Source organism: Meleagris gallopavo, chromosome 8 (genome assembly GCF_000146605.3).
Source record: "Meleagris gallopavo isolate NT-WF06-2002-E0010 breed Aviagen turkey brand Nicholas breeding stock chromosome 8, Turkey_5.1, whole genome shotgun sequence".
In the NCBI taxonomy this organism is placed as follows: Eukaryota; Metazoa; Chordata; class Aves; order Galliformes; family Phasianidae; genus Meleagris; species Meleagris gallopavo.
In genome coordinates, this window is record NC_015018.2 from 2,156,810 (window position 1) to 2,183,020 (window position 26,211).

The window sequence follows — 26,211 nt, forward strand, 5'->3', positions numbered from 1 at the left end:
GGAAATCAAGCACACAGTCAGAATGCCATTGGCAGAGCTATTTTTACGCATGTTGTTATCACATCTAACTTATTTCACACACCTTCCAAACTGGGAAGAGCTCCGAGGAGCCTTTTTTGCTTTCCAAAGGAAGGCATCACCAACATAAGGCTGCTGCACTCAGTCCAGCAGAACTTCTTTCCTCCCAAAAGAAATTTTTCTGCGGTCTTAAAAACAAATAACATGAGAACCCTGTTTTTGCACAACTCTAATGATACCGTGTTTTCCACTGTTCCTGCTTTCCACACCCTAGACATAATCCTACAGGGAAAGAAACATCCCGCACCCCTCTCCTCTCTCCTCCTTTTCTTGCCCCCCTTGCTGTACTTACAGAATTCAGTTTTCCAGCACATTCCAGTTGTAGGCTGCATAAATAAATACAGGGTAAAAACTTTGGGGAGCTTGGAGCTCTGCCAGCCTGCCTGGATAACTGGACTTTTTGTGGAGCTTGAAGGGTGTTTTTTTAAAGGGAGGAAAGAGGAAAAAAAAAAAAGCACAGCTCCAGAAACTTGGCTCAGCCTGGGCATATTTCCTCCTAGCTCTGGCTAAACCTCAGCTCTGCTGGACGGACAGACAGAGCAGTCTATGCAGAGCCCGGGAGGGAGCCTGCCGTGCACTGCAAAGGACTAGAGCAGAGCGTGGGACCATGCTGTTCATCTGGGTGCTGGTGTTTGCTGGAGTCCTGCAGGAACACGAGCTCTTCGGTGAGTGACTCCAAGCATGAAAAGCAGAAACTGCAGCACGGTCTAAGACTTTGCATGGGGGCAGGCGGGGGAGATAAAAAAATTGCTTCCTTATGGATTTCATACAAAGGCATCACAGGTATGTGTCTGCTTCAGAGGAGAATCTCTAGTTCTGTGCTGTTGAATCTGTCCTAGAGGCACATTGCTTTCTTAGAGATCTTACCCTTCTCGGGGGGCAAGGAAATACATGATCAGTGTATTTTCAGAAGCTGACACGCGCTGCAGCCAGCTCCCTGCAACTCCATCATTACTGCACTGGAGCAGTAACAACATATGCATGAATCCTCCTAGTTCAAGGTGAACAGAGACAGATTTTCCTTTACTCAAAACCTCCTTTTTAGATACGCTTTAACAGTACTGCATTTTTGTCTCTTCTGCTTTGGATTACTTTTTGAGATTCTTGAGGCTCGCAATTCCTTCTTCAAATACCTTGGGAGGAAGAAGCAGAAACACACAACAGCTGATAAACTAGCATCGAAGTTTTACTTTAATTATGAGTAGGGCTGGCACTAACCTAACCTGTAGTAGCATTTCAGCTGATGGTATGACTGAGAGCTATTCTGTTCAGCTAGTCCCAGGATTTATAGTCCCTGTGCTACCACAAACCTGGCTTCACAGCCTGTTTGCATTATGTGTTTTCTGCTAGCTGAGGCCCAGCATCATTCTCCCTCCGCTCCGACTGCCTGACAACACACAGTGTTCATATTTTGTGGCAGGGCAGCGAGTTTCCATTACATTCAAGACGTTTACCAAAAAACTGTTTTGTCCCCTCTGCCCCCAAATCCCACACACTCTTTCTTGCCATCTCCTTCCCACACAACTGGCTTTACAGTGTTTATCTGTGCTGTGTTATCAGTTCTAGCAAGGGCACTCTGACTAGTTTTCACCCCATGAGTACTGTAGGAAAACTGTTTTTGTTTATTTGCCCCCTATGTATATCATCTGTAAGAAAATGAAAAAGGAAATGAAGAACCTCAATTTCAGAACTGCTCTTGCCCCAGGGAGGCTGCAAGAAATGTTTTTTTTTTTTTTTGTAAGGAGAGAATTCCTTGTCCATACTGGCTGGTTTCTTCAAGTCAAGCATAGGAAGGGCTTGAGTTTGTACCTGTCACAGCCAGGTGCACATCTTGGCTGGCTGAAAGACTTCAGAGAATTCATTCCTACTCTCCCTTTACTACCTCTGAGATGAGGAACACAACTCCTAATTTTCTTACAGATCCTTCCCCTGACCACTCCACCCCCATGATTAATCTATTGGTTTTTCCTATTTTGTTTGACAACAGTTTCTCTTGAAAATGGTTTGGGGCTGGACAGAGTAGAGCTTATGTTTTTATTCAGCCATTAACAGGAACAATTTCACGTTCACAAGGTCAGCGATCAAGCAGCTCAAGGTGAGAGATTAGTGTGGGTGCCCAGTCGGATTCATTACAGGCTCCCACCTCACATGGGCAGCTTTCCATTCCTTGCTACTACTGCTGGGTTAGGGGAGATGGTGCTGCTGCTAAAACAGCATTCAACATAGCCACATGCACTGGGCCATTCAGTACCTGCCCCATTTAAACACATTGCCATTCCTACAGAAAGCTCTGGGCTAATAATTGTTCTGAGGGTGCAACATCCCAGCAGCAGAGACTCCTGCGAGTTTATGCATGGCAGAGAGGTGACCTGGAATCCTCAGGTAAACAATTACCAGGCAATTGGGTAAGCAGGCTGGGCCCCATGACGTGCTCCAGTTAGATGAGCATATCCAAATACTGAGCTACTGAGGAGAGAGCAACAGGGGAGCCCGAGTGGAACCACTGCCGCTCAGTAGTGCACATTGTGTGGTTCATCTGGTTTTAACTGCAAGAAAAGGCAAATCATGTTTAAGGGAATGCTTTTTCCCCCCTCATTCAGTTAACATAGCATGACTTTTCAGAATACTTAGAATTTTCCAATATCCACATGCTATACCTAAGGCAGGGTAGACTTACGAGGTTTTGGAATGAATGGGCAACTACGAAGGTGATATTCAGCAATCAGAGGCAGGGGACTGTTTAGAAACTGAAGAGGGAAAAATAGAACACAACCAAACCTTCAGAACTGCCTATTTCTGCATGAAATCAACTGCTTGCATTCTCATAAAGCACTGTTTTGCTCCCAGAAGATTGAACTTCAAAACGGTGTAATTAAATCCACAGTAAAACTCGTGAAAGGTACTATCTGAAACCAGCCTGAGTCATAATTTTCTACTAATAAGCCAACAGTAGTTTCAACTACACCCCACATAATAGCTATTTCCTTCTCTTATAGAAGCCTACAGCCATTATTGTCCCCAATTCAAGAGAAGTCTTTGCAAACACTCATCCCTGAACTCCAACAAGGAAGAATGAAAGTTTGTACACAGATGTAGAGGTGTTTCTTACAAACAAGACACCTGAAATAGGGATTCTGCATAGGAGCGAGCCCTTTAGCACAATTAACCCACTTGTAAAACCCCTACGTTCTATTATTGAGTTATCTGGAGTTTGTAACCTCTGTGGGTAAAGCAAAGGCTATTCTCAAACTGCAGGAAAGTCCGGGGTCTGGAAATACAGGACTCTGCTGTTCCCCTGCATCAGCTGTACTTACAAATTCATCTGATCTGTTCTGAGTGAGGCAGTTGTGGGTCACTCCATGAATACATGGGATGTAGTGTGTGTGTATATATCATATATCACTTCCTGAGTGGTTGCAGTACACACGAAACGTCTGCCAGAGAAAAACACATCTTCAGTCAAGTTCCTAGAATTTTTTCAGTATTAGGACAAAACTGTAAAGGTTGTTCTTCCTGTACTATTATATTTCTTTCTACAGCCAAAGCTTATGCAAACTAAACACCCACTGAGTTGACTTGTAAGTCACAGACTCACCTCACACCCTGCTCCCCATGATTGTAGCTCCTGTTAGTAAACACAGCCCAAAAGCCACATCCTCACAACGCCTTATCCCCAGATGCCAGTGGTCATCTTCCAATTTATAGGCGGCATCAAATACTCAACTCTGACCTCCTCCATTCTCAAAACCAGATTAAGCTCATCCACTGTACATAACTTACATTCTTTAGATATGCCCACAACATACTTCCACCTCTTCCTGAAATGGCTCATTCTCTTCTGCATATACAAGTATCTCTTTTGTAGCTACTAGCTATAATTATCCTAACACTTCGCCTTAGTTTCAAAACCAAATACATACACATACAGAAATAAAAATACCACATGAGTTTGGAGCCCAAAACATCAGAATATTCTCTCCTAACTTGCAGAATGAATAAGAGCAACTTACCTGCAAGCTGCACAAACCCATCTTTCTTGTCCCTCTCCTAGCCATTTTCCATTGCAAAAGCAAGCATGAGACAAGGTCCCCTGGCTGCTCGCTCAAGAAGATCAGCATGTTGGAAACACATTTCAAACCAAGCGAGGAACATTTTATTATTATCTTCCTTCCTTTATATAAACATATACACAACTCAGGTGCGTGTAAAGCCAGAGGAGATTGGAGGGTTGACATAACTGGCAACTAAGGTTGATGTTTTTAAGAACAGTCCCACCAAACTAAACATGACCAGCAATCTTGGCTTAAAATGGACCTATGTCTGAAAGCATTAATATTGGTATTACTGATAATACTGATAGAGTTTTCTGTACTTACTTGCAAAAGCAGTTGAATTCAACTTGCAAACTGTGCAGTTGCTTGAGCTAACACTTCCAAGTGACGTTCATGCTTTAACGTCAAGTCCAACAGTATATTTAGATAATAATTTAAGCAACGATTGGCAAATGCCTTCGGACACCCATCATGCTCTTCTCAGATGAGGTGGGAAGGGGTCACCAAGTGGACTCAAGTGATTTTTTTTTTTCTGTTGCAACACAAATCCGTTATTATCAGTTTTGTTTTCTTACTAGGAACTATCACATCACTTCTTGCTATACATTACAGGAATAAAACGGTACTGCTAAGCCTAAGGTAATACAAACAGGAGCATGTCTCCTTCAATAGCTATAAATGTTCCCTTTTATTCACTTGCATCTGTCACATGACTTCAGGCTTTATAAGCCATCTGGTTGCTTTTTCGGTCTCACTTGCCTTTCATTTGGCCTGTGGTCTGCTTTGCTTTACCTCACGATCCCTGCTGAGCACAACATGAACTCTCAGTCAATTCTCAAAACCACAGTGGTTACAGAACAGTGCAAAAAAAGGTCTTTTTTATCAACTTCAAAACCAATGTTTTAAATGTTATGGTCACTTAGCTCAACCTCCTTTGTAACACAGTCCAAAGAACCCAACCCAGTATTTTCTACAGCTAGTCTGTAACTTCGGTTTGACTCGTATCTTTGGGATTTATCCTTATAAAGAATACAAGCAATGCAGATGGTACTTTCAATTACCAACTTGATTCATTGACTTAAAAACGTGTTTTAACCTGAATTGGTGTGTGCCAGCTTGCAATTCTATGATGCTTTAATTTAAAACACTTTTCCCCCCCCCCATCAGATGCCTTTGTGACACAGGTAAGTGGACAACAGTTTGCTTGTATGTACAGCTAATGGTCTGGGACCAGACACACTATGTTGTAGAACTTCTATTGGTAAAGAGTAAGTTAACACTACCCTCTGACCTCTGACCCCAACTTCACTACAAGGTCCACATTTACTTATGTGCACACACTAGGTATATATCTAAATAAATTAACATATATTTTAAAAGCTATTGAGCAATTATATACTCACATTTATATTTAGTGTGAGAGCAGATGCATATGTACATAAAATTCAGATACTGGCATGTCAAGATCATGTGAAGAAATTCACATATACAAGAGGCAATGACACAACCACTGTACTTCCTTAAACCCAACAGCAAGCTTCTCGTTTATGAGAGGGTCCTGCTTCAACTTCTCACACAGAAGCACTTCTTGTATCTGCTGGCATCCTTAAATCTCACTCAAATTCTGTTCCTCTGCTCCTTCTACTGGTTTCTGATGGTACCACAGCACAGGGCAGTAGAACCACACTGCTTTTATGGTACTATCAGCCTGATACGGAAGACAAAAATATACAAGACAGAAAGTAAGTCAGTATTTCTAGATGATTGGCGTATATATAGTGTAAATAAATGAAGAGTTTAATCCTTGCCCTTATAGAAGCAAGGTCAACCTAGTGACTCAGATATATGCCATTTATGCACAAGAAGGCAGCTATAGGCTAACAAAATAACCAGGTCTCCAGCAGCCAAAGCCTCAAGCCCAAGCTCTGCAAACTGCAGAACACAAGCAATTACAGTGACCAAAGCACTGTCTGACTGAACCATTGTCCCTTCCCACAGTGTCCCATTCTGGTGTGATGGTGAAGGGCACCACAAGCACGAGAGCATCTCCGCTGTGGTGAGAAAGCTGCTAACCAGGCACAGAGGCACAGGCCCTGCTTGACAGCATTCTTCTGGGTCACAGAATCCAGGCCATGAAACCTGGGAACTAAAACCATTTTGCTTTTAAAACAGACTCTCTCTTAACTCTTACCACTCACTAACAAGAGGTATCAGATGTTTTACGTGACACTTAAGCCTGGACCATTTGTCAACTTGTTTAGTCACAGCATCAGCCCTGTGGTTCTAGGTCTCTAAGGCTGGATGAGACACTTCCTCCCCCTCCAACAAGCCCACTGCAGTCTATAAATTAGCAATGCATCTGCACTGCAAGAAACCTGTCTCATTCTGCATCAAAAAAAGCACCAGCCATCCCAAAGAAGAGAATGCTACTGAGACCTGTAATTCACAGTAGCTTCTACCTTCAGCTGCGCACACATATACAAGGCAGTATTAAGTCAGGTAGGTGAGGTATAAGGATGACTATCTGTGCACACCCATCTACAGTGGCAGTCAGCCCATGCAAAATTAATGTGGTTTGTGCAGAGAAAAAACATTGAACACAGAAGAGATAAGTAATGACTGAAGTGGCATTCTGAGCAGGACCTCATCATATCATGTTTGTTTGAAGGGGTCCTTAGAGGATTTAAGGTCCTGTGTCAGGAAAAAATTGAAAGGAGTCTCTGCAGAGCACCAGCAGCAGTTCACTGTGGCATTACCCAGGTTGAGAAGGTCAGAGTCTCTGGATCAGTCTGATTTAGACAAGACAAACAGTTATTTCTGCTATTCCAAAGGCAGAACTCAGAGTCTTCAATGGACCAGCGTGATACAAGATGCACAATCAGAGGAAGAGAAGTGGACAACACTGACTTGAACTAGCCCGCTTTAGTTCTCCTGCATTTCCCATTTCTAGGAAATGCACAAAACCTGGCACGTAGCCTATGGCTGGCCAAAACTCCACAAACAAACGCTTACGACAGGTGCTGGCTCTCACCCAAGGGAGGCCCACAGCCTTCCAACTCCACCTTGTGACTCAAGGCCGTCCTCTGACACGATGGGCAGCAGTTCAGCATACTGCTGAATCACACGTGACACAGAGATAGAGCTGGGAATACTGGAAAGGTGGAAACTCTATTAATATCTGACAGTAAGATAGAGCTTATCTTGTTACTATCCTACTGTTGGAGCAGAAAAGGTTCGTAGAGAAAGACTGGTCCTTGCTTTGTAGCCTCCATTTCTGACACAAAAATTCAGCAGTTCCATGTTGCTCTAGCTGTGATAGGAAAAAAAAACAACACGTAAATAAACCCAATTTTTTGGAGCATGGTTCAACTTGATTACTAAATTAGGGAATAACAACATTCCCAAAACACCAACAAAGACCGTGAAGCAGCTGTCTTGCACATAGCTGCCACATCTCAAGCCTTGCTAAGTACTAAGCAGGCAGAGTAAACCTTTCGGATCCTGTCCTCACAGCGCCACCTGGTGGTGAATGCACAAGAACCCAACCCGACAAAACAAACGCATCCAAACACACTGCCTAAAACTGTGCCAAACCAATTTTTAAATAATACCACATCTAGTATATTAGGTCATGTTTTATTCCTCTCCTCCTCCTTGCCCTCAAGGATTCCGTTCCAGCTCACCTCTGGTACCATCAAACTGCTACAATCCTTACTAACAGGTTTATACCACATCCATGGCACAGACTTGACATGAAGCACTGCAACAGGTTCAAATTACTGCTCTCACACAGCACTATTGGAAACAGCCATGGTTGCTCCTCCTATGCCTTCAAGCACACATTACAGCACAAGCTCACATCATGCTCTTGTTTTCTCCATCGCAATCAAACGGTAACAACAAACTACTGCTGCTTTCTCATTATTACAGCCACTGAAGGTCTCAAACGAGAGTAAAACTTAACTTTAACAATATCAGATATGCTATCAATTTAGCAGGTTTTTTAAGTACTGTTACTGCTCTACATACATGCATTAAAACCCAAAAGTTACTGAGCAAAAGACACGGAAAAGTAATTGGCTCCACCCAAGCACAGACAGCAGCAGGCACTATCCTTACATGGAGTACAGCCAGCAGAATGAGATGTCCAAAGAGCTCACGTGTACTGAGAGGTAAACACAGGTAACTGACAGAGATGAGCGATTTTGTATGTAATACCATCATGAGTGACCAACAAATTTGGCCAACAAATGGCACTGGCTGGGCATTTTCACCATTTCTCCTCCCATTGCAAGATCAGATGATTATGCACAAGTTATTGGCACAATGAAATTACCAGCTGGCATCCATTCAGGGTCTAAGTAGACAAACTCAGCTGCTCTTCAAAGCTTTACCATGCTAGTTGCTTCTGATGAGAGTCCAAGATGAACTGATAAAGGTTGCCCAAGGAGGTTGTGAATGCCCCATCCCAGAAAGCATCCAAGGCCAGGCTGGATGTGGCTCTGGGCAGCCTGGTCTGCTGGTTGGCGACCTGCACATAGCAGGGGGTTGGAACCAGATGGTCACTGAGGTCCTTTTCAACCCAGGCCTTTCTATGGTAAGATTCTATTATACCTAAGGCAGATCTTTCCAACACTTAGGTTTTATACTTGTAGAGACAGATCTGAGCTAGAGTAAACAATAAGGTTGCCCTACACAGAAAAAAAACAGGCTTTGTGAAATAAACACAAATACAATAAATAAATAGCAAGCAAGCAGAAAACAGCTTGTTCCAAACAACTTGGGCAATCTGTACACCACCAGGAAATATTCACAACAGTTGGGTATATCTGTATTTAACTGAGTTATTTCCACCCAGGACAAGATACACTCTGTTTAATAAAGAATGCTCTTGAGCACACCAAATGCAATTTCAGAAGTCAAAAAGGTAAATACTACTACCAGAAAGCTCCTGTTAATTTAACTGTGGCTGTTTCTTCCAGCTGCTGCAGACCCTACCAGCCTGTTACCTGGAAGTTTGGGAAGCTGGTGCCACGAACACGATACAATGCACGAACGCTTAGATATTATTGAAGAGGTAAGAGCTGCAGCATTGGTTCCTAGAATACACTAAACCTCTTGGATAAAGAAAATTATAAATGCTGTACTTTAAGTCTTGCCAAACAAAGTTCTAATACTTGTGCCTCTAGAGGCCAGGATAACATGAATAACACAGTAAATTGCAATGAACAATGAAATCAGCTGTTAGTAGCACGGGACAGCAAGACAGCTCTTGGACTAACACATTTGGTACACAATTCCTTCCATTTGACCCCTTGACTGCCCCCCTCTACATCTGTTATTCTTTTTTTCTCCATTAGAAGGTAATAAAAACTGTGGAGCATCTAGAATCAGAAGTCAAATCACTCCTTAGTATCATCAGTGAGACAACATCAGACCTCCCCATCCCTGCAGGAACCCCACTGATAGACATTTTTGATGGTAAGTATCTAGTGGGATATTAGCACATGCAACATTCTTGTTGGCTTAGCTTTCCCAAATACCATCCTCTTTCCACATCAAATGATAAATAACTCACTCAATTCAGTGCAGTGAAGGCCTCAGTTTAAATACAGGGTTCAGTTTTGGCCAGCGTCACAACCAGCACTAAAGAGAGGGGAACAAAGTAAGTGAACAAAGCAGGCATGGAGCTAGAGGAGATGCACAGGAAGGCTGATCAACTGGGGATATTAGCCTCGTCCAATTAAGTTTGAAATGGCCCATCTGAGTAAGGCTGCTGCAAAGACAAAAGCTCCATTTCCTCACCAGTGCAAAACTGAGTAAACCAAGGACAGTGAACCTCTGCAATGTTATGTCTGTAGTTTCCCCAGCACTAGAAATGCTAGACAGCGCTCTGTTCTCTTCAGTCTCTGCCTATCAGTAGTTCATTTAAAAGAGACACTGCTGGTAAACCTCTTGTGGAAAGGCATAAGCAACACCCAGCCACTGTTACGAAGTCAGTTTTGTCATTTTTTGTTATTGCTGTATGTACATACTCACATATTGTAGTGCACTCCAGTGACACGATGTGGGCTCAAAGTAGATAGCAGTACATTAAGTTTTAGTTCTTCTTGCAGTTGGCTGTACAGAAACGGTCACCATAACTGCTGGGGAAACTAACATTTATACCTATGTCCAAAACTCTGTAAGGGGCAGTTAACAGGTAAGAATTAACCTATGTCCCTGCAATGATCATTTAAGAAAGTCTCCCAGTGAAGAGTTACAGTAAATTGAAAATGGAAATCCCAAGTCAACCTCTGCCTATTTGCAACACTTAAAGTACTGCTCGAATTTAGGTTGCATTGACCACCACCTAGTTCAAGAATTGCAGAGCTCTAGGACCTTCCTTCTGTGCTTTGATGAATCAAATAGAGAATTCTCCTCTCTGTGAATTAACTGTTATCAAGTTTTAAATCCTGCTTATCCAGAAAAATTGATCCCGACCTCGTAACCAAGAATAATTTACATCACATCTTCTTTATACAGATGCCAGCTGAGCACAGCAGAGACTGAAGACAGCTGAATGTAACAGGATGGCTGTTACGAACAGTTGCAAATTTGTTCATTTAAAAAGCTCCCTGGTGTTTCCAGGACTTGAGCAGAGATGTACAATCCTGGAAGTACTTTTCATTTTGTGTTCTTTTGCTTTTCAATAAAAATTTGCTTTTAGATATCATTTCAAAGCTTAGCATTTTACATCTTTCAGTGGCCATACTTAATCAAAGGTGCATTTCAAATACAGCATTCTCAGTAAGAAAGTAAGATCAGACAGGGTGCTGGACCAAAAGAAAGCTAAGAAACCTCTCATAATTCAAGAAGACCTTCCTTCCCTGGCAATGAACTTAGTCCTCGTCCTCACCACGAGCGCAAACTGTGGAAGATACACTTTCAGCTGCAATTTCCTCTTGAGATAATTAGATTGTCTGACCAAAACAGACATATAACGTGGTCTAGCTTTGGTCACATTGCTGTCACTGACTGAAGTAAGAATCCTTGTTGCATATCCATGTCAAAACTTGTAGATAGGTTGCACGGCCTGCTAGATTTTTCCACTAGGTTTACACTCTTCAGCCTGCCTGGCTGTGATGACAATGCAAACTGAATTTAACTCCAACATCTATCTTCCCATTTCATGAAGGAGGAAAAAGAAGTACCTCTAAGCATCATTAAAACATGCAAAGGAGTACAGAAGGGGAAACTGAAAGGCTTCAAAAAGAAAAAGCATATACCTTAAAAGCAGGTAAATGTTTTAAGTCCCTATCTATTTACCTGTTTATCTCACATAAGCGTTTTTCCCCACTAAATAATGATACTGTTCCATTTGGTCAAAATCTGTTTAAACATACAATCAAAACATCTGAGTTCTTCTAAGACTAACAGCAACGCAGCTTCTTCTAGGTAAAAAAGACCTACCCAGTCCTTACAGAAAGGTGTGTGCACTCGTGTGCAGAGAAGTTTGCACATTCTTAATTAATAAGCAATCCCTTTTAATTGACCTATCTCTATGCTTCTTCAACTTACGTGTTCTTTTTTTTTTAAAAAAAAAGATTTCTACATTTTCATTTTGAGAAAGGCAAAGATGACATTAACATGGACAACAAAAAGCAGAGTTTTCCAAGACTTAGAAGATAGGCAGCTTTAATTTTATAATCTTTTCCTAGATATAGTTAGATATTTAAGGCACAATCCAAAACCTGAAAGACATTAACTGAAGAACTTGTATCATATCAACATTACTATTGCCTTGTGACAGCTGCCCTGGTGAAACAGCAACTTGGAACACAACTTACTTAACAACATGCAGCCAAGTAAAGAAAACAGAACTCAACAAAACCTCTTTAAAACAGTCTCAGTTGGACACAAAAACGTGAGGTGTAAGTATGAAACCACCTCTGCTTACAATATATATAGAACTAGCAATAAAGTGGCACGTGATATTTGTACAAAATAAAGCCTTAAACCATACAATCATGATTTTCACTCCAGAAAACAATCATGTTACTTCCAATGAATAAAGTAAGCTGAAAAATAATTCATTCTTGGATTGTAGAAGTTAGCAAAGAATCCTAAGCAGATGGTACATAAGCTTGACTTCTGTGAGCTTTTTTTTGCCTTTTTTTAATCTAGCAATTCGCTTTAGGAAAGACAGCTCATAACATATTTACTTCTGGGAAAAAAGATGCTTTAAAGCAAAACCATGAAAATAGCAGCTGCATTTTCCTCTTTTTTCCTCTCTCTGTTTTATGGTTAAATGAAAGCTCAATGTTCCATTTAGTCATTTCCACCGCACAACTTGAGTAGGATTTTCCGGTAGTCTCCTGAAGTATCCCCCTGGAAATAAACCCAGAAAAAGAAAAGTTGAAGGCTTGCATCCTGCTTTTTTGGGGACGTGGGAGTTGGAAGGGGAAGGAAGAAAGAAAATTAAGTTTAAGCATCTTAAATGCCAAGCTATTAACTAAAGGAAAGGAAGGCAGGGATGAAAGAAAGCAGGTGTTCACTTTTTAAAAACAACAATGAAAAAGAGAAATATGCTCTTTCCTTTATGGAATGGAAAACATCAATAAGGGAACATATTTCTTTAGGTAACTGAATTTGGTATACAGGGTCAATTGCACATTCTGGAAAAGTTCAGCAAAAACCTTCAATGCAAAGTTGTCTTTCAGCCAACAGGTAAGAAACTACAGAAACAGCAATACAGATTGCTGTACTCCTTTTCCCTGGACTCAGCATGGATTTCTTTCCAAGGGGCAGCAAGGGAAAGTTTATTCTTTGTTATATTTGAATGTTCAAAGTGATGCCCTGGCATCAAGAAATCTCACACCTCAGTCAAATAGCATCTGTTCCATTTGAGGGCTGCAAAAACCATGATGAATGTACATGCAAAATTGTGGAAAAGATTTAATGAACAGCAAACAGAAGGGGAGACAGCTGTTTACAAGGGTGGAAGGGTGGATAGTGATAGAACAAGGGGGAATGGTTTTAAACTGAGCCAGGGAGTTTCAGGTTAGATATGAGGAGGAAGTTTTTCACCCAGAGAGTGGTGAGGCACTGGAACAGGTTGCCCAAGGAGGCTGTGGATGCCCCATCCCTGGAGGCATTCAAGGCCAGGCTGGATGTGGCTCTGGGCAGCCTGGGCTGCTGGTTGGTGACCTGCACATAGCAGGGGGTTGGAACCAGGTGATCATTGTGGTCCTTTTCAACCCAGGCCATTCTATGATGATACGATCACCATTCAGCTAGCTCTGCTAGGTAAATGTCACCTGGTGCTTTTACAACTAAAAAGCATTCCCTGGGAGCTGCGCAATAACTAGACTTGGTTGATGAGGTTTGTCAACCCTTTTCACAAGGCAGTTTCAGACAGTGTATTATCCCTGAAAACCTTTTTCTGAATAAAAATCTGTGGTGACAAAGAGATGCTTCAAGAATCAGAATAAACCCTACATAGAGTACAATCTGCAAAATATAAAGCATTTTACTTTATTCATGTGCTGAAGGAACTGCTGTGCACTTCCAGACAATGACAGAAGAATTAAGGAGTTACTTTAAAACTGTTTTCAACTGTTTTTCCTGTTACTGCCTCTACAGAACAGGCAGGGTTTACACCTACGGCCACACTTAGTGAAATGATCAAGTTCAACCAAGTAAATAGGAATTATCTGTTCCTATTCCTGATGTGTAAAATTTCATGTCACAATATAGCAAGTGCCATCTTCATCTGAGAGTTATGGATTTGTAAAAACCTTCTGCTAGTTGAACTTTGGTGGCTTATGGCCAAAAAGACTATCTAGTTGCTGACAGAATAGCCAAGACTTGCTGGTGCACACAGTATCTCTCACTACCTTCCTAGGTTTCCTTGTGAGCACCACTAAGCTGCATCTCCATGTGAAAAACCTTCATTACATGGTGAATGAAGCTTCCTAAGTCCCCACAGGCACCCTCAGGCAAATGAACTGGGCAAACTAAAGCTCTAAGACTTACAGTGATATCTGCATAGAGAGATTTGCCATACAGCCGCTTGTATTCTGCACGTATGTCCAGAAGGTCAACCTCACTGCGTGATACCATGATTCGAATCAGAGTTCTGTCTTTTGTTCCTGCTCCCTGAAGTAAACAACAATGCCATACGTTAGTAATGTGTGGAAACTGTGGATGATAGAGCATGAATCAATAGAGATCACCACCTCACAAAATGCCAGCACTTAACTAGCAAAACTTCACTGCCTTCAATAAGCTTAGTAGGAATACAGCATATGCATTAATAAATTAAATTGTACTGGTAATGCACTTCAACTAGCCCTCTTTACTTAAACCTATCAGCAAGTCTTAAGCACATAAATTGTTTTACTAAGGCAAGCAATCTCTTTAAGAAATTTGTGGCATGGTTATATACACTTTGCTAAGTGGATCAAGTAAGATAGGTTTTTCCAGCCTTCCATCATACTACATCTTAAGTCTTGTGCTCATGGAAAAAATTCATACCTCCAGCTCATTAGTTATCTTTTAATTACTACCGTTAGATCTCTACAAGATGGTTGAAGTACTCATTCCAAAGAACAGCACAATCATTTTAAAAAACACATGCTACTTTTATGCATCTGGTCATAAGCACTTACCTTCATAGCATTCCTCAGCCTCTCTGCAAAGAAGGCTGGCGTGTTCTTGAGGCATTTAACTGCAAAAAGAAAGAGTATTACTGAAGTCACGTATTCCTACCCAAACTAAATCTCACCATCTTTTTTCAAGCTCAGTCCCATGCTTTAATTTTACACAGACAATATGATGCAGTTTCCATCCCTTCAGTTAGTCACTGACACAAGTTTGTACCCTTTTACCTCTAGCAACCAGGCTCTTGCCTCTGAAAGCAAAGTAGGGTATGGTGAGGGGATAGGAGGCTTGAAGGAGAACCGAGTTAAGTATTCCTAGCTTTTCTGGATTTATGAAATTCCAGGCCTTCCATCTGCAAGGCAGGGCAAATTCAAGACCTACTCTAAGTTGGGATGAGCTGCTCTACGATAGGAAGCCATCTATGATATGAACTGCACCCTCTACTCACAGCTAGATATCCATTTCTTTAGCCACAAATTTCACAAGGATTCTTGAGAAATCCTTGAAGTGCTTATTTACAAATGATCATTTTTATTGTTCATTAGAAATCTTAAAGAACAAAACCCAATTCAAATTATTTTAGTATTAATCTGTTCATCGCTCACTATAACTATAATCTCTACACTAATCCTGATGTTGGGTAAACAATCATGCAATCTGTGGCAAACTGTACAGAAAACAAACCATAACCAGCTTCTATCTGATAGCACAGAAAGCATCAAAGCAAGACAGAACAAAAAGGATAAACCTAAATACATATTTCACAGCAATACACATTCTATATAGGAAAAAAGTACTTTTCTGAACAGGAAAACGTAGATGAGAGAGAACAGTTAACACACAGTTGTCAGATATGTACAACATTTCACAAAGAAATGACAAGTGAAATGCATGTTGCTTGATTGTTGTTAAAACAACACAATCACACTAACATGTTGGAAGATGTCATTGTAAATTACCAGTTGTACAATCCAGAAAGCTTTAAGAAAAGCAAAATTGAATATTTTCAATTAGAAAACTTTTTCTGAAAAACAAGATTAAAAGAACATCTGATGCCAGGTAGACATAGACATGTATATATACATCTATATATACACATACACACATTTCTAAATAAAACAAAAGTTTATTCAACGAAGTTATTTAGTGGATATTAATGAAAGTCTATCCTTTAAAAGTTATTGACTTAAAGTTACAGTCCCAATTCTCAATCTGCATCCACAAGAAACATCTGCCACCTGACTGCAAAGCTTCATGAGATCAAATGACTTACTAACTCTTACAGTTAAGTTTCTTTACTGAGCTGGTCTTCTGCTAACCAACAATACTTCAAGTTTGGTTTTCTAACATGAATACTTTCTGAGGTGGCAGATTCAGAACCCTGGAAAAGGTCTGCAAATATAACTCATCAACAGAGGTAGGCTCAGTCTGGGTCATAAGAAACACCCATGCCATTAAAAAAAAGGGCTACTTTGTCAAGTAAGATAAATGGTTATGTAGTTCACACATGCGTAAGACACAAGTGAAAGAGTGAAGTTCCACAAAATCATCTTTACTTTCCAAGATTCTGTACAGCTTTGTTGCAGCTGAGCCACATGCTTTCTCTTATCTTACTCCCAGTGATAAATGCCCTGATTTATTTCAATAGGAGTAGAATAAGCTGTGCTTTGTTTGCTGCAGTTTGTTTGTTTTTCATTGTCTCCTAGGTACATCCCTTTCCTTATCGCTACCATAACTAAAAAAAAAAAGCACAAAGAAAACTTAAAGAAGCACAAGTAGATACCACAGTAAATACATAATAATACATAAAAATAAATGAAAATGTATAGAAGTAACTTCATCTAAGAGACAGAGACAAAACAAAACAAAGCTGTGGGACTTCGTATAGAATAAACCACCCTAAATAGAACTGCTGCACAAGGACTCAAGAGCTTGTCATAACCCTTAGCGGAAACCTATGACTGGCTACCTTACAGAGGACAAAAAGGGCAACCTGAGATAGAGTTTTGCCCTTCGTAAGTACCAGAGGTAAACAATTTTAATGCATTTTGCTTTATTTCCAAAGCTGTCCCAAATATTCTATTCTCACAGTGGTTGGTAGAACTTTTAATCACTTCTTAAAACGAAGGCAAGCGAAGTTATTAATTCGCTCTCCCTATTTTAACAATAAAAATTTAGCATGTGAGATTTAAATTAAGCAGCTTGCTTGAAGCAGAAGCCTCATCAGCCATTTTGAGGTGAATTAAGTGGTCTGTATTTCACAGATGGCACATACCTACTGCCAGCATGCCTTTTTCCAGGTCTCCAGACATTTCACGACAGATGCTTTTTTCGATGTCCCGGTTACACATCCTCTGGTACTCACTGAAAACTGTCAAGAGAGAAGGAAGTTTTCAGGAATCAGACTCACAAAGAGATGGCACTGGTGCATGATGTATTGCTTATTTTGAAAACAATGCTCAACGTGGTACTTCAGCACGCTCATAGAAGCTCTGAAATGTCCAAGGTCATTTTAAACATTTTGTTCCATTTAAACGTCACCGTGCTCCTCCTAGCTTGTCTAGTTCTGTGCTTATTTTTGAAGGGCTATAGCAAGAAATCCATGTAAGGGGAATAGTTGAATTTCTCCTAGGAAAGCTTTGCATGTCAATGAAACTAAGAAAACACTCAGCTGCACTCACCACTTTAGATTAAGCTAACACACCAGCAAGAAAAAGGAAAAAAGACTGCCAAGTGTCTTGCATACACAAAAGCATGCAAAATTGAACTGCATGCAAAATTCAACTAATTCTGATTTCCCAATCCTTTTTATCAGAGTAAGATTTGAACAAATATGACCTCTACCAGCTCTGACATTTAATAGAGATTATCATAATGCACAGCTCCTGCATGCCCTTTTCTTCAACAGAACTCACCTCGCTTTCCCCTTATCATTACTGGGAGTTATCATTACTCCCATTTTACTGATGGGAGAACACAGGCAGAGGGCAGTGTTGTACATTTTTATCATTACAAACAACAGAATCAATGTAATGTTTATGTAGAGGTCTGGGTACCATTACCTGCTCTGAGGTGGGCCCTGCTTCTCGCACACAGAATGGCATTGAATTTGGATTCATCAGTTCCTAAACGATTCTCACCAGCTGCATATAGCTCCTAAACTCAGAAGAGAATGCACATATCAATTAGAAAAGCCATCAGGATGAAAAAAGTGAGTTATAAATGACTTTCCTCACAGCCTCTCTTCCTTTACAGTCATTTCTTGGTTTAAGTACCACTGGGAAACAGGAACAAGCAATAAACAGTAACTAACCCCAAAACTGGTGTTTAAAACACATAAGCTCTGAATTAACCAAAGTAAAAAAACATGTTAAAAGTAGCTGAAAATTCTTCCTAGGAGCACCTGAATCTACCTTTATTTCTGTACCTCCAGGCATGTTTAGAGACACTCACATCTCTTCTGACAAACTGTGCTGAAAGCTAACTGCATTATTATTTGTGTGACAGTTTATTCCTGAAATGATCCACGGCATTCTGTTTGCTGTGTGGTGAAACAGAACACACAAAAACTAACAGCTGCAAGAGTTATTAGGTTCAACTGCCCTACTCGATGCGAAAAGCCAGAGTTCCTTAGATGACTAGCAGCAGCACAATGGAGTGACACAACAACTGGAAAAGCAAGAGATTTAAAAAGCAAAGCAAATCCAACCAAGCAAACAAGAAGTGAGGCTTCATTCCCTAGAGCCTCCTATCTGAAATGCAGCCACGAGGCTCTAATGCTGTTATGCCCCTTCATAACCCTTCCACCTACTGAAACACAAGCACTACTACAGAACAAGTCACACCATGTCCAAAACTAAGTCAAAGAGAACACATCAGCAGACTGAACTGACCATACTTACATATGACGAATAATTTCTTACTGACCTGTACGTCTTTTTGGACAAGAGACATGTCAACATTTGTACTTTCATCTCTGTTTCCCTGAAAGAATTTGAAGATACAGAGGTTTTCCTGGTTGGTTTTTTTTTTAAAAAAAAAAACAACAACAGACATAACACACACAAGCACCCAAGTCCCCAAAAGCTCTGCATGGAAGTACCTGAGCAAGTGAAATTAAAAGCCTCTGGAAGTGTCCAGATGTGTCACTTCTTATTGCTTCCTCCAGAGTTTTCTTAAATTCTATAAAGGAGACACAATGATGAACAGTCATACACCTCCGCTCATTTTCCAAATTAATGACAGTCAGTGATTAATGAAAAAAAAGTAACAAATCTAACCTGCTTTATAGACCCTGTTGAGTTCCTGAATATGCTCATTACTGCGAGAAGCTAAGATTTCAATGAGACAATTTTCATCCGTGCCAATGCCCTAAAAAAAAAAACCCACAACAGCAAACTGTAAGACAAAACACACTCTTGTATCAGCTAATACGAAATAATATAGACAAGAATAAAGGAAGAATACACGGAGAGAATAAATACAATTCAGAATAGTACACTGAGACAGAAAAACCCAAAGCATGTAGTTAGAATTTTGCATGCAACACATTTGAGACACAGCATGGTCAGCATTGGCTAGGAGTACACTTAACAGGTGGAGAAAAATAAACAAAACGAAAAGGTAAGCCCTGCTCCAAATCTTAATTAAATTAGGTGTTAGAACTATTTTTGAGCGCTGAAAAAAATAGTCACTGGAAATTTTGAGTTGAGAAGTGCCATCAGCTCCACACCTCAAAGCAAAAACCAAGAAACAAAGGTGCTCCATGCAGTAACTGGCTGAGAAAAGTGTTACCACAGTGGCTAACTAAAGACTACGTAATAAATTCACTGCAAAGTTCAACAAAACTGTGCCTCTGACATTTTTCCTTTATTAATAAATCTTTGTTACAACGCAAGCCTATTAAATGCTCTTTTCATTAGTTATTTATGTAACAGTAAATAAGAATTCTCAATTTTACTATCATAAACCTCCGAGAAATTGAGTGAGGAGTGGGCTGAATACCTGAATGGAGAGGACATCTGAATACAGAGCTTTAAAATTACTGCCACAAATTTGATCAGCTCAAATATTCCCTCAATACATTCCCTCAAATATTCCCAAATATGAAGCTCTTTATCCTACGCATACCTTTACAGCTTCCTTGATTTCATAAGCATCAAACATGATGGGTGTCTTCATCATTGCTAAGATTGTCTTCTCAAAGTTACCTGATAGTTCAGATTTGAGATCCTTGATCAAATCCTAAAGAGATTTAAAAAGAAGAGGTGACAAATATAAACAAATTCTGGACTTGAATTAGAATTCTTTATGTGCAAGCATCAATAATGCATCTCCAAAGTAAAGTTCCTCCACTAACAACATTAAACAGCAAAAACTAACATACATAATATATAATTAAGGTCAAATTAAACACGTTGTACTGAAGGGTCAAAGTAAGTACCTAAGAGACAAACTGCTCTATATAACTCATCTGAAATACTGCACTGAAATCAAGAGTAGATAAAAAGGCTACAGACTTAGGAATCATCATCCCCTTAAGCAACCTCTCATCTTCTTTCCCAACACTAAGTCTCCTGATTTTCAATTAAGTCATGCAGCTGATACAACAGAAGGAAGGGATGCCATCCAAAGGGACCCTGACACACTTAAAATAATCAAGTTCAGCAAGACCAAGTGCAAGACAAGTCCACAGATTGGGAGAAATCTTTGAAAGCAGCCCTGCAGAGAAGGACTTGGGAATCCTGATGGATAAAAAGCTGGACATAAGCCAGCAATGTGTGCTTGCAGCCTGGAATGCCATAGGTATTCTGAGCTGCACCAAAAGAAGAGTGGCCAACAGGGAGAGGGAGGTGATTGTCCCCCTCTGCTCTGCCCTTGTGAGGCCCCATTTGGAGTAGTGTGTCCAGGCCTGGGGCCCCCAGTACAAGAAAGACATGCAGCTGTTGCATAGGTCCAGATATGGGCCATGAAGATGTTCAGAGGGATAGGGTACTCCTCCAGTAAAGTGAGGCAGAGGGAGCTGAGCCTGTTCAACCTGGAGAACAAAAAGCTACAGGTAGAATCCCTCATTGTCTTCCAGTACTAGAAGGGAGCTTATAAAAGGGAGGCAGACTGACTTTTCGCACTGTCTGATAGTGATAGGACAAAGAGAAATTTATTTTAAATAAATAAGGGGAGATTTAGGTTAGATGTGAGGAAGCCATTTTTCACTGAGAGTGGTGAGGCTCTGGAACATGCTGCCCAGAGAGACTGTGGATCCCCCATCTTTGAAGACACCAGACTGATGGGGGCCTGGGCAACCTGGTCTAGTGCCTGATTTAGTGGCTTACAACCCTGCCTGCTGCACAGAGCCAAGGGCTGGAACTGCATGATCTCTAAGGTCCCTTCTACCTAGCCCCTTATTCTTCTAGCTTCTCTTATATGTATTTACCTTTCCATAAGCTGTCTTGAAGGAGAGGATGATCTGCTGTCGCTGCTTGTTTGAACGACTTCCAAGGCAATCTATAATAGCCTGCTCATCGGTTCCTGTACGTGCACACAAACACCACAGAATGAGATGGATGTCACACGAGGATTCACCTTTCGGTTTCCACTAGACTCTACTTCTGCCAAGCCCAACACAGATGCTTCTAACTCATCTGTTGCATCTCCTCTTGCGTATCACCACAGAACACCCAAGTCTTGCAAAACCAATCAAAAATACAGTGAGAATAAAACAAAAACCAGAAAGAAAACCAACAAAAAACTCCACCCCACAAAAGCTAGCAAATACCAAATCCACCACGTTGTTTTCATCTACATCCACTATCAATAATTCTTCTGATTACCAAGTACAAGAACATGTGAACCAGCCCCTACTCAGTAAGTATGTTAACAATGGTGAAAGGCAGTATTGAAACAAAGCTGCAATTCTACTTGCATTAAATATCAAATTCACAGACTGCTCACCCAATCCCTTCATGGCCTTCCTCAAGACTTCTGCATCCTTCAGAGGGTCAAATCCTGGCGCATCAGTGATTGTGCCTCTGTTTCCATACTAAAATCATAAAAGTTGAGCTGTATTTAAAGTATTAATAAGAAAAAAACAACTTAATTTTTTCTTTAAAAAGCAGACAACATAACCTTAGATGTTTGTTTCTCTACCTGTTATTATGATAAGATGCACAGTCAATTATGGTTTGATTAAACTGTAGATACAAATGTAAATACTTTGTTCGAAAAACAAAGCCAACTGAATATGAATTCATGTCTCACATTTCTTTTTTGATAATGCAGTATAACAACATATATTTGAAGTCATAGATGCCTCTATTGCTTCTATCTCCTGCTTTGGTCAAAATTCTCCTTGTGACTCCCTCGTCATTTTTAGACACACAAAGAAAAGGTAGAAAAACATATGCAGTCACATTTTAAAACCAAAGCACTGAATGCTCTTACTGCTCCAGGAGAGACTGCAGGCCCTGTAGGTCCTGGATAAGAGGGCACAGATGGATTCACAGCTGGTGGATAACTTGGCATGGGTTGCTGCCCTGGGTAAGGTGCTGGTGGCTGTCCTGGTGATCCCATAGGCAGCTGACCAGGAGGCAGCGTGGGCTGGCCTGGTATGTTTCCTCCAGGTGGAGGATAGCCCCCATAAGAGGGCTGCTGTCCTGATGGAGGCTGTCCAAAGCCACCTGGAGGTACTGGTGGATAACCCCCAGGTGCTGAAGGATATATGCCTTGTGGTACATTTGACCCTCCAAACGTCCCTGCCATATTGGATGCCTGCAATGACAGCCAACAAAGAAAGAAAGAAAGGTGTGCTATCAGCTAATTTCAATAGCATTATTAACACGATGTGTTCACCTCCCCACACCCTCCCCAGAAACACAAAGCCAGTTCTTCTCTGCATGGCCATGTTAACACGACTATAGCATTCACATAGAAGTATTTACTGCAAGCAAACCCTGGGTGTTTTACATGAGAAATGCATGCATTAGTAGTTTAAAGTAACAAGAGTTAAGACTGCATTAGGAAAGACATCTGCATCAACTGCCATGTTGTTAATTAACTCCACAACCAATATCATCTTTCCCTTATAACAAAGACCATTGCATTTGATGACTGCAATGTTCCCAGAAACCAATAGCTGAGGATATTGCTTTGAGCACTCTAGGTAATTTTGTTGCTCATTCTGACAACTGAACTCATTCAATTGCTACCAAAGTTATCGATGATGAACATGTCTTGCATGCTGTGAACTCCTTACGTTTTATAGCAGGTTCCTGGAGCCTGAATAGTTAGAAACATAACTCATTTACACCCTAAGCAAAAAAGTCGCATAGGAAATGTCTGCATTTTCTTCACTCAGTGTAAAGGGTTTTTACTGCCAGCTGTTAAATACTAGCAGAGCTTATCCTATGCTTTCTTCTGAGATGAATCACCTGCCTCAATTACAGAACCTTGCTCCTTTTTCAACTGGAAAAAAAACAGGTAATAAGCTAAACCTGAGCCGTGTTTGCCAATACAAATTTATTAACAACGGACACTCAGTATTAATCACGTGCCCCCACTCCTCTGCATGGCAAAGTCAAGTTTTATGTCCCTGGCTTTTGAAGTTAGGCTCTTCAGTCAAAATTTATCTACAGATTCTGCCTTTCCAACATAAGGAATAGCTTGTGGTAATGATTTACTTTAACAGATGATAGTGAATGATCAGCATTTAAACAAAGGTTAGACAAAGACACAAAATAAACCTGCTGTAAACGATTTTTCTACAGTACCAGAACCACAGCTTTACTCTTAAAAAAGACAAGGTAAGATACATTGAATGAAAGCAGACTCACCATTCCAGCCATGTAGCTCGGGTTGAACTGATTGGCATAGCCAGCCACATTTTCTAGACCAATTGGAGGTGGATTTGAAGGTGGATAGACAGCACTGCCCCAAGGACTGCCACCTACAATCAAACACAGCTGCATTGAAACAAGACACTACACCTTTTAAAGCCTGTTTATCAGCCTAGATAAAACAACAACTCCCAACTGAACTTAGCAAGAAACCACAGAAAGCCTCAGTGTCCAGAACTCCCTACAGACTCGTGCTTCATTTATTCCACCTTCCCATTTGTTAGGACCATCGGTCACTTAACAGTTACTTCATCTGACTGACTTACCTGGGGGTGCTGGTGGATATCCACCTGCTGGGGGATAGCCTGGGTAACTCATTGCAAAGACCTGAAAAGCAGATGTGATACAGTCATTTTCTGCAGCACTCGGCTAATTATACCACATGAAATTAACAGGCAGTATGTTTGCAGTAGCCAGTCAAAATTTGGATAAAAACCAGACAAGTTGCAGAGGCTTTTTTGGGGAAAGCACTTCCCACTTCTTTTTTTGGACCAGTAAATATATTCAGATATTAACCAGCTATACAGTCTCTCCTCAGACTATTTCTCTTACTCATTTCAGTTAATATTTACTCCTCATTTTGTCTATTACGTAGTTAAGGATGCATCACTCACAAACACGTTACTGCACTACTGAAGTTAGCAACCTACAACAGAACAGTTTTGTTATCAAAAGTAGAAACATCAGTTGACAACCAAGCTGCATCTTGGAATGACTAATTTTATGAGAGGCGTAGGAGGCGACTGAAATGGAAACATCTGCAGAAGCACGAGGTCAGAGTAGGAAGCTGAAAGGACACTTCATGCTGACAGCACTGTCACAGAGGGCATACCAAAAGGAGATCACTAAAACTAATTGCATCTCTACGAGTTGATAGTGCTTCTGTCAGAACATGCAGAAACGTACGAGGCCATTTCTGTCCAAAATAGAGGTGGAGTGTTATCAAGTGCCACTGCTTGGAGACTGGCTCTGCGTCAGTCAGTGCATGGTGAGTAACTGCACTGTGCACCACTTGCTTTGTCTATTCCTTCATAGTTATCAGCCTCTTCCCTAACGAGAGCATTTTGATCCAATTCAAAGGTTTCTCCTTCTCTTTCCCACTAGGCTTAAGTAGCTGTATTTCAAACACCTCCCACCACACCGAGCACAATCACTTAAATCTGCTTTCGATAGCAGACTATGATTCCTCCCACACAAGTGCACAATCAGGAATTAAGTTTGCTACAAAATTGGACATTAAAGCACACATTTTTGCTCCTTGGGGGCAGTTGTCAGCACTAACATCATCCCAGCAAAACCCTGTGAGAAATTTGTACAGACACTGAATTTAAGCTATCCTGAAATCCTGTTTTACAAGCACGGTAGTTTCACACTCAGAAGAACAGAGGGGAAATTGTGATGAATAAAGCTCATGGGCAGAGACCAAGACAGGAAGGTCCCTTACCACTTACCATCACGGGCAAATGAGACTCAGCATAGGGAGTTTAATAACTCGTTGCCTATACCTAAGAGATGAGAGCATTAAGAAACTAAAAAGCTACTTGAACCCACCTTCCTCCTATCCATCCTCTAGTACACTGTGCCCCCAAGTAGTACAGGGGGATGGGGGCTGCACTCAGTCCCTAATGCTTTGTCTCCTCTGCTCCTCTATGGTCACTCTGCCCCTGCTCCACATGGGGAGCTTCTTTAAGTTCATCCCACACTGGCTTACCAAAGATTACAGCTTTAACAGGCACTGTTCCAACATGGCTTTATACCACGGGTCCATCCATCAGGAGTAGGCTGATGTAGCACAGGGCTCCACAGGCACCAATGCCCCCAGACCATAGCTAGCAAAAAGCTTTGTATCCTTGCTATGTTATTAATTTACTTGGTGTAATCAAATCTGACCTATTCAAGGACCATAGCAGGCTGAGATTCTGCTGCCTTTCCCCCCCAGCAGCTCCTGAATGAAGCAGAACAGGCAGGTGCCTCTTTTCTGACTACATACCTCTGAAGAACACAAACACCACGGAAGACAAAGAAGAAAACAAACAATCTCAACAGTTAACAAAGGTGTTCTACTTTAACACCTAGTCCAATGCATTTCCACTGCTTATAAGGTGATGAAACTCTTGCTATAATGAGGAAAAAAAGAGCGTAAACATAGACATGGTAGTAAAATAGTAATAAGCAAAGTGTTACTACTCATATCACTCAAAAAAAAAATGAAGCAACCAAAAACAAAACCACAACCCAAAAACGAAAGACACACAGCCAAGTCAGATTCCTAAAAGCATAATGCTTATTAGTCTCAAAATCTGTATCTTGGACATCCCAATTACTACAGCATTGAACACCTCCCCCTCACTTCATGAATAATCATGGGGGGATTGCTTGCCTGGTTTTTCATGTATACATACAATAATGATAACAAGATGCTTTTCAATACAGCTCTAGGTAAAATTTAAACACAGGAGGGCTTTCTTTTTGTGGTGAAGGGCCGAGAAAAATGGGAGCTTTCTGTCCTAGAACGGTTGCTTGCATGTTTCCTTTAATTCTATGTG

General features: G+C 40.9%; 2 protein-coding genes across 2 annotated transcripts; one reads left to right on the forward strand and one right to left on the reverse strand.

Annotated features, from left to right (window-relative positions):
* Positions 1 to 392: 392 nt before the first annotated feature.
* On the forward strand, positions 393 to 11,977 carry PLAC9 (placenta associated 9). Its single transcript, XM_003207788.4, has 4 exons — positions 393 to 743; positions 9,113 to 9,207; positions 9,491 to 9,611; positions 10,656 to 11,977. The coding sequence occupies exons 1-4, from the start codon at positions 686 to 688 to the stop codon at positions 10,664 to 10,666; spliced, it is 285 nt and encodes a 94-aa protein (XP_003207836.1). The 5' UTR covers positions 393 to 685; the 3' UTR covers positions 10,667 to 11,977.
* ANXA11 (annexin A11) lies at positions 11,791 to 23,992 on the reverse strand. The gene is made up of 14 exons (XM_010714133.2): positions 23,932 to 23,992; positions 23,603 to 23,715; positions 22,215 to 22,541; positions 21,726 to 21,813; positions 21,208 to 21,302; positions 19,905 to 20,018; positions 19,055 to 19,145; positions 18,877 to 18,956; positions 18,702 to 18,758; positions 17,837 to 17,930; positions 17,050 to 17,145; positions 14,783 to 14,841; positions 14,148 to 14,270; positions 11,791 to 12,500 (listed from the first exon to the last, which is right to left on the reverse strand). Exons 1-14 carry the CDS (start codon positions 23,981 to 23,983, stop codon positions 12,441 to 12,443), a joined length of 1,449 nt encoding a protein of 482 aa, XP_010712435.1. The 5' UTR covers positions 23,984 to 23,992; the 3' UTR covers positions 11,791 to 12,440.
* Between the last annotated feature and the right edge of the window lie 2,219 nt (positions 23,993 to 26,211).